Consider the following 9,006-nt stretch of genomic DNA (forward strand, 5'->3'; position numbering starts at 1 on the left):
GAGAAGGATTGGAGGCTTCCCACTCACCTGATTCCTGAGGAGGAGGTGAGAGAAGTGGATGCGAGAGCAGAGACTTGGGCTGCCTTTTATAGCAGTCCTGCACTGCCTCAGGCCCAGTAGCACCTTGGTGGAAGTAATAATTTTGTGACCAGCTCATGGCAAATATGCACCATCCCAGCTAATGGCAGGGGCTGTGTCCTGGTTTCCTGCACTGCGGCCTCTTCATTTCCTGTCTAATTCCGTGTGCTTTCCTATATGAAGATCTCCTTCTATAAGTGCTGGGACAAGAGGCTCAAGGATTTATGAGGCAGGAGTCTCAGATTAAGGGCTATTAGCATCCCTTGTGGGCAGGTGATGTTCACTTTGGTCATTTCTGAGTGGTTTGTTTGTGGCGGCAAAGCTGTCAATAAAGGGGCACCGCTCTTGTGCTTCTTGCTCACATGCCCAAGGACTGCCATGTGAGGGGACATGACAACTTCCAGACATCGTTTCCTTCTTCCCCTCTGCTCTTTCTTACCATCTGTTCTCCGTGTCTCCCCAGGCCAGTCTGTTGGGGATATTTTGCTCTCTCTCTCTGCGTGGCAGGCAGGTGTGCACCCTGCAGGAGCTCCACTGCATCTTAGTGGCTGCCGCTGGTGGTCTCTGTGAGCCACCTCCTTTTCTTCCTTAGACTCATTAAAGTTGTTGTGCACTCATGCCTTGGCATCCAATTTCTCCTTTGTTCTGTGGCAACTGAACAAATTGTTTTGTTCCAGTCCTCATGTACAAGGTTAAACAAGGCAGAGGGTGAGAATCCCTGCAGTGGATTTTTCCTCTGTGTTCTTTCCCTTGGAGTTAATGAAAACATCCTTGACTGCTGCACAAACAGAAGCCACCAGTGAAACCACAAGTTCAAAGGGTGGCAGCAGTGGGGGTGGGATACAAAAATTCCTTTGCCTTCAGCCTTGAGTAATGCTCTAATCTATGTCATTCCCCAGATATCCATGGTCTTCTGCATGCAGGAAAGGAACTCTGCAAGGCGTTGCTGGGTTCAGGTACAGAATGTCCTGTGAGGTTCCACACATGCTCCTCCTGCCCTCAGTTCAGGGCAGAGACATGATCTTTCTCCATCTTACTGGCCCCTGTGCACATCTTGCTATGTCCAGAAACCAAGGCTTCACCTGCTCCTGCTGAGACCCAAGCACTGGTCTCAGTTGCCAGCACCCAAATCATCCCCAGTTCCTCTTCATGGTCAGGCCCTCCATGTGGGTCCTTGTGCTGAGACGGTCTTGGTGCTCTTGGTAGATCCCATTTGTGATGAGGTCCTCCCCAAGTGTCCTGTTCTCCAGGGAGAAACAGCCACACTCCTTCAGTCTTCCCTCATAGCACAAGTTCCCCAACTCTCTGCTTTTCTTTGACACATACAATGGGGTGGGAGCGGATCAGCAGAGGCCACATCAGGGGACTTGAATTAAGTGATGCCTTTTTTGATGCAGAAGGGCCAGTCAGCAGGAGAACCACCTGGGTGAAGAGCACCACAAACCCAATGTCCACATGACCACAGCTTGCAGGAAGCCATGGTTTTCCTGGTGACAAGGAAAGTCTCCATCAGCATTGACGCAGCAGTGGAGATGTACCAGATCTTCACAAAGGAAACACGATGACAAAGAACAAATGCAGTAAGGTCTGGAGGTACTGATTGCTCCATGCAGGGGCAATGAGAAGGCCATTCCCCACTAGGGTTAGAAGATACATGGAAAAGAAAAGGTTCACTGTATGTGTGGTAATTCCTGGTTGCACTGACTTTTGTTTGTCTCATTCTTAATTGTCTAACTCAAATGCCCAAGACTCCTGATAGCTGCACAGTAACACAATCACGAAAACACCTTCAAGATCATCGAGTCCAACTGTAAACCTAACACTTCCCACTCTAGCACTAGCCGGTGTGTCCTTGTGCCACATCTACACTTGTTTGAAATCACCTTCAGGAGTAGTGAATCAACCACCTCCCTCAACAGCTTGTTCCAGTACTTTCCAATCCTTTCAGGGATTAATTTTTCCCTGATATCCAATCTAAACCTCCCCTGGTGCAACTGGAAGCCAATTCCTCTTGTCCTATCACTTGTTACTTGGAAGCACAGACTGACACCCATGTCACTAGAGCCTCCTTCCAGGTACTGGTGGTGAGTAATAAAGTTTCCCCCTGGACTCCTTTTCTCCAGGCTAAATAATTACAGTTCTCTCTACAAGGTAGATCATAGGTGGAGGTTTTATCACATGTCATTGGGAAGAGGAGAGAATGCTGGGTGAGATGTGACATGGTCTGTGCCCAAGGGAGCTAAAGTTATGGTGGGACACCAACTGAGCTGAGCATTCCTCTGCAGCAATTAATTCATTCATGAAAACATGTAATTAATTTACTATATTGTTGAGTGAAAGACTCACAGCTGTTGCTTTGTCTTCAGGGAAACAAGCTCGATGTGGGAATGGATGGATATCTGTCCCTTCTGGGTTTGACATAGTCCTGAGGCAAGGCCAGCTCACCTTTACAGACAGCACCAAAGATGCTCCATAGGGAGCATAGGGACCTTGGTGGACTTTAAGACCTGGGCCTGTGCAAAACTCATGAAGTCCATGAAGATCATGTGAAAGGTTCTGCACCTGGGTTCAGGGCAGGACCAAGGAAAAATACAGCATGGGTGGGGAATGGATTGAGATCTACCCTGCAGAGAAGGACTCTGGCTTTTGGTGCAGAAGAAGCTTGACATGACCAGGCAATGTGTGCTTGCAGCCCAAAAATCCAACCATATCCTGGGTTGCATCAAAAGAAATATGAGCAGCAGGCTGAGGGAAGATATTCTCCCCCTCTAGTTTCCTCTCATGAGACCCCATCTGGAATAGTGCTTCCAGCTCCAGGACCCCCAACATAAAAGGCCCATAGGAAGGATATGGACCTGCTGGAAAGGGTCCAGAAGAGGCCATGATGATGAGAAGGCTGGAACACTTCTGCGACAGATTAAGAGAGTTGGGGTTGTTCATCCCTGAAAAGAAAAGGCTCTGAAGAGACTTTATAGCACCTTCCAATACCTAAAGAAAGCTAGGGGGACTCTTTACAAGGGCATGTAGTGATAAGATAAAGGGGAATGGCTTTAAACTGAAAAAAGTAGTTTTAAATTAAATATTAGGAAGAAGTTATTTACTGTGATGGTGGTAAGGCACTGGAAGAGGTTGTCCAGAGAAGCTGTGGCTGCCCCTTCCCTGAAAGTGTTCAAGGCCATGTTGGACAGAGCTTGGAACAACCTGGTCTAGTGGAAGCTGCCTCTGCCCACAGCAGGGGGTTGGAACTAGATTATATTTAAGGTCCTTTCAAACACAAACTGTTCTATGAAAATATTTTATCTTATCACAGCTGAAATGGTAAATGTAATCCCGTGCTGGGGCTCAGGAGAGTAACAAACACATGGTGGATTTTCTCTTATCACCTCTTCCTTTTCCCTGAGGCAAAAACCTCAGTCTATCACAGGAAAGGGATCATTGTACCATGCCGCTCCTCTGAGCTCCCACCTCTCCTGTAGCCTGGAGCTCATGGGGAACAGCCTTTGGTGCTTGAACCTCAGAAATTTGAGACTACAAAGACAGTTGAGATTTTCTGCACTGTCCTTTCTGGGAAACATGGAAAGTGGTTGGGCTGGGAGAGAGGGGCAGTGAGGGATGGAAGGTTGGGAAAAAAAGCTGACACTGGTCGCCAGGTAGACAAGTACAAGGGCCAATTGATATCACTGCCCACAGTCCTCTGAGGAGAAAAACAGTAGGAGATGGAGACTGTTCCTGCTGGAACAGATAGGAAGCAGAAAAAAACCGTTGAATATTCTCAAGAAAAATGGTATTTCTAGTCATGCTTAAAGATTCAGAAGAAATACTCCAAAAATACAGCTATCCAATGTCCTTGGTAGGTCCTTCAGGAAATGAAACACGTGGAGGTTATTATGTGGTTTCCTTAATGTTAGTATCATCAGATGATGTCTGGATGAGGTCCCATGACAATAACCAGGGTTCAGCAAAGTCCAGCAATCACCACATGGGCTCACAGAGATGAGACAGGTCCAGGTCAAGTTGGGAAGTTACCTGTGTATCAAAGCCCAAATTCAGAGCAGTGGGGTCCTGGCCAGATACAGGCACAGATGTGTGACAGCTGGAGATCTAACTCAGATCACAAGCATTAGGACCTAATCATGAAAGCTGCTTCAAGAGGAAGAGGAGTTGGTTCTGGCTGAAACCTGCCAGCAGAACCACCTGGCAAAGATCTCAGCAAGGCCACCAAAAGCTAGGGAGAAACACTCCCAGCAGAAGCCCACCTGAACATAACACTGAGTGTTGATCAGAGAATGATGAAGGAAGCAAAAGAAAAAATGTGTCAAGTCACATGTAGACCTTGGGCATGTATACAAGATGCACAAGAGCAGGGTCGATTTTCAGCCACCAGAGGAGTCCAGAGGAATGACACAGGTACAAATCATCTGTCAGCATGGGATGCCAACAGCCCTTGATCTAAACCTTCTTTATCCGCTGATGTCCTTCTGCCCTAAAATCCTTGATGCTCTCATCCTGGCACTTTGAGAAATGACCCTACACATAGGAAAGCATGCGGAATTAGCCAGGAAATGAAAAGGCTGCAGTGCAGGAAACCAGGACACAGCCCCTGCCATTAGCTGGGATGGTGCATATTTGCCATGAGCTGGTCACAAAATTATTACTTCCACCAAGGTGCTACTGGGCCTGAGGCAGTGCAGGACTGCTATAAAAGGCAGCCCAAGTCTCTGCTCTCGCATCCACTTCTCTCACCTCCTCCTCCTCCTCAGGAATCAGGTGAGTGGGAAGCCTCCAATCCTTCTCCTCCTGCTTCCAGACCAGCTCTTTCCTGGCTGGAGGTCTCAGCTGATCGGGGCTGTCAGAGCCCAGGGCTGGCAGCTGCTTCTGCTGGGAGAAGGCAGGGGGGAGAAGATCTTGTGCAGAGAGAGGCTGGGACTTGTCTGAGGTGGCTCCTGGGCTTTGAGGTGGGCACTGCAGTGTGGGCCAGGAGGTGCCTTGGCTGCAGGGTGCTTGGGGGCACTGCTGCTTCTCAAGCGTCCTTACATTCTGCTTCTCCCTGCCCTCTGTGCCAGGTGCACCTGTGACCCCGAGCCATGTCCTGCAACCCTTGCTGCCAGCCCTGCGGCCCCTGCCCGCTGGCCAACAGCTGCAATGAGTGCTGTGTCAGGCAGTGCCAGAGCTCCACCGTGGCCATCCAACCCTCCCCAGTCGTGGTGACCCTGCCCGGGCCCATCCTCAGCTCCTTCCCACAGAACACCGTGGTGGGATCCTCCACCTCCGCTGCTGTTGGCAGCATCCTCAGCTCTGGTGGAGTGCCCATCAGCTCCGGGGGCTTTGACATCTCCTGCATCACCAACTGCTATGGTGGCAACAGATGTCGTCCCTGCTAAATCTGCTGGCAACGTCCTTGGGCAAGAACCTCCACGACCTCAGAACATGGTTCTGGCAGAACATGATTCTGGGCAGGAGATAGAGCTTCAGGACATTGTATTTACAGCTTCAGGATGATGTTTCTTTACCCTACTATTCCATCTTATTTCTGTGCTGTGTTTCCCCAGGCCAGCCTAGGGGGACATGTTGCCCTCTCTCTTAGGGCAGGCAGATGGACAGCCAGCAGGAGCTCCACTGCATCTTAGTGACTGCTCCTGGTGCTCTCTGTGTGCCATGTCCTTTTCTTTAGACTCAATAAAGTACTTTTGCATCCAAACCTGGGCCTCTGAGTCATCCTTAATTTTCCAGCAAATCCTCCATATTGGTTAGGTAAAAAGGTGAAGGAAGCAGAGGATTTGACTCCCTCAAAGCTGACAAAGCCATCCCTGGCTACTCAACAGCCAAAGGTCATCAGGAAGACCATGGCTCCAAAGTTTCGCAACAATTGTGAAGGGAAACAGCAATGTCTGGGGACAGCCTACAACCTCACCTCTTCCTTCTCCTCCCCTGCATTACCTGGTCTACAGTCCATGGCCTGCACACAGGAGCATGGGCCCTCAGCACAGGCAGAACCCAGATGGTATCTAGACATGCAGGGCTGAGGTAATTCACAAGTTTGCTATTGGCCATATTCAAGCTAATGCAGTGGTAAACGACTTTCAGCTGAATTTGTGCAAATGTCTTATGGCTTTTTTATAAATTTGTAGCATTTCTTGCATGTATGAATGTATGTAATCTGTCCATTGAGCTCTTCCTGGATGAGGCCTTTGATCAAACCAGTGCCCACTGCTGCTGTGCTAACCTTTGATCGACTGTCCATGCCCACTTTGTAACCTCATTCCTGTGTTTGCACGGTAATGTGTTGTACTTGTCTCCAGGAGATAGAACAAGGACGTTTGTTCCAAAAATGGGCTGCCTACCTCAGTAGGCCCCTTGTCCAGCCACAGCTTGTTTTTTCCCACAGTGCCTTCTCACCAACAGTCCTTGGTTGGCTCCATGCCTATCTGGCTGTTGGTGTTTGAGACACCTTATCATCTGGGCTTCTGCATCACCTGTGGCTCAAACATCGATACGGATTTGGACTGAAAAGGGAGAAGGAGAGAGAGAGAGAAAGGGGAAAACTATATAAGCTATCTCTGAGTTTGGGGGGTAATCTTTTTATAATTCCCCCACATTTTAATACACCATTTGATTACAAAAATAAAAGGCAAAAAGGTTAACAATCAGAAGGAAGGGTGCAACCTCTTATTAAGAACTTCAATTGCTCTTGGTGACCATCCAAATACAATTTCCCAACAAAGGCGTTCCCTGCCTTTCTTTGGTCACTCCAACACCCGGTGGATTTTTCTACATCAGGATGAATGGTAATCAAAGTTTTCTGTACATTTTCCTGAGCTTCCTTCCATAGCAGTTTTCACATGCAAGTGAGATTAACTCAGTAGGAATAGGCTGCACATCTTAAATCAGTATATAATTAAATCATAACAATTGGTAAGATATAAGAGGAGCCAAATAACTAAAATCACATCCCAAAATGTCAACAAAGTTACAAACACAAATATTAGGTTACTTGTATGGACAATAATGTTGTCTACAAATACAAAATCATAAGAGGTTCTCGCACAGGCACATCCATCCCATCGGGCCCATACTCTGTGCTCTAGGGGCTAGAGTGCATCTCCATTGGGATTTAATCCTGACACAATGACTGGGTATATGGTATAAACTGAAGCACCATGTATTGTTGCAACAAAAGCTGTGGGTTTACGGTTAGTGAGGTCATAAATGAAAAATAAATAGTTGCTACTATTATCTAGTTGCTAGCAGTGGAATTCCTTTTCAAATGTAGTTGTATTATCCCGGCTTACCTTTTGAATGTCACCGTCCTTCGTAATTGCTGCCACACTAAATTGCACCCAGAAGAGAGAAGCACGTGTGGTGCAGAATGCATATGGTTACCATACTGATTAGCATAAATGAAAGAAATGAGGGTCTCAACCCTGTGGGTCGAGCTTGTTGATGTGTAAACCAAATTTGGTTCCTGCTGGCAATGATTTCTCCCACAAAAATGATAAGCAGTCCTTTGATGATTAACTCAGCCTTCAGTGAGATGTGCTGGCACAACTCCCGGTAACATTCCTGGAAAGATAAAACACTACATGTCTTGGCAGAGTTGGCCCAGACACGTTACCCCTTAGCTGCTCAAGGTGTATAACAGCTTGGAGTAATGACAAAAGTACCTTTTCCCACTCAGAGTATCTCTCTTCCATCTCTTTAAATACAGTTGAGTTGAGTAATAAGGATCTCTTTGGTCCATCAGGGCCAGTTTGACCTTGACATTCCTCAGATGTAATCTCAACTGTAATCTCAACTTCTAGTTCATGAACTGTTTGCCACACTACTGTTGCTGTTTTGCCCACTTTTTCAGAGGGGGTGGTGGTGGTGGTGTCTCCTGCAATTAGAATATTACATAATTACATGTCCAGAGGAAGTGAGATTGTCTGTAAAAGTTTGGCAAGGACAGCCTGTACAGAATCTTTTTGCCTGTGTGAGTGTCTGATAAAGGTGTATTGTCCTTCCTTCCAGACAAGTGCAAACTGAGCCTTGTCATATTCCTGGCAGGGAACTATAAAAAAATATATCTTTTACATCCAGGGTTGCTGTACACGAGTGGGAGGCTCTCTACATCCGAGTTACCAATTCTGCAGAATTCAGCACATCAGCAGTTAAAGGCACACTATTGGCACTCAGTTGGCTGTAAAAAACTAAGATACAACTCTCTTCAGCTCTTTCAGGAGCCAGAAAGGAGAATTAGAAAGGAGTGTCTTTTCTCCAGGTCTGTTACCACCCCATCAATGCCCAAGCACGTGGGCAAGGAGGGAGAATCTGCTGCTACTGCAGAGTTTTGTCCTTCACTTCACCTCACATGGGTGAGTCTCTGCTCGTAAGAGCGGCCATTGAACTGAGACCTTTACAACACCCAACCTCACTGGGAGGGACCCTCACCATCTGCTTGGGTGCCTCAGGGGAAGCCCGCGATCCTGACCCCCTCCAGAGGGAGCCTCTCCCAGCTGCTTGAGGGAGCCCAGCTGCCACTGCCATCCCCAGGACATCACATGGGAGACGTGACAGCCAGGGGAAAACCCAAAACAACCCCTCCCTCCACCTTCTCTCTCCTTCCAAGACTGCCCAGCCCCTGCTGTTTTCTGCTGCGGCTTTGGGGGTTTTTGCTGCATTTTAATTCGACACCCCACGTCTGCCCAGACCCCCGCTGCTCCTGCCACAGCTTTGGGGTTTTTTGCTATGCTTTCTTTGCCACCCCAGGTGTGCTTGCCTCAGCTGTTCCAGCCTGCCACTCCAACGTTCCTGCTACAGCCCATTTTGCAACCCGGAATGGTACTGAGACCGGCTGAGTTTTGCAAAGGGAGCCACCTCCCCACTCCCCTGCCGCCTGAGCCGCCATTGCCACGTGCAGTGAGGCGGGGAGCTCGCGCCACACGGCCCCCC

The 9,006-nt window shown here is 48.2% G+C and overlaps 1 protein-coding gene across 2 annotated transcripts; it reads left to right on the forward strand.

Moving 5' to 3' along the window:
• Positions 1–4,736: 4,736 nt before the first annotated feature.
• On the forward strand, positions 4,737–5,639 carry LOC103613974 (feather keratin Cos1-2). 2 transcript variants are annotated; one of them, XM_008631845.2, is made up of 2 exons: positions 4,737–4,845; positions 5,142–5,639. In XM_008631845.2, the coding sequence occupies exon 2, from the start codon at positions 5,163–5,165 to the stop codon at positions 5,457–5,459; it is 297 nt and encodes a 98-aa protein (XP_008630067.1). In that variant the 5' UTR covers positions 4,737–4,845; positions 5,142–5,162; the 3' UTR covers positions 5,460–5,639. The 2 variants fall into 2 exon arrangements, with proteins under 2 accessions (XP_008630067.1, XP_017586351.1); XM_017730862.1 differs by lacking the exon at positions 4,737–4,845 and adding an exon at positions 4,883–5,033.
• Positions 5,640–9,006: the final 3,367 nt, after the last annotated feature.

Source organism: Corvus brachyrhynchos, unplaced genomic scaffold, assembly GCF_000691975.1.
Source record: "Corvus brachyrhynchos isolate BGI_N302 unplaced genomic scaffold, ASM69197v1 scaffold861, whole genome shotgun sequence".
In the NCBI taxonomy this organism is placed as follows: domain Eukaryota; kingdom Metazoa; phylum Chordata; class Aves; order Passeriformes; family Corvidae; genus Corvus; species Corvus brachyrhynchos.

What these genes read in the sequence shown, in the direction of transcription:
- LOC103613974 (XM_008631845.2), top strand. Translation starts at nt 5,163, where the DNA reads ATGTCCTGCAACCCTTGCTGCCAGCCCTGCGGCCCCTGCCCGCTGGCC.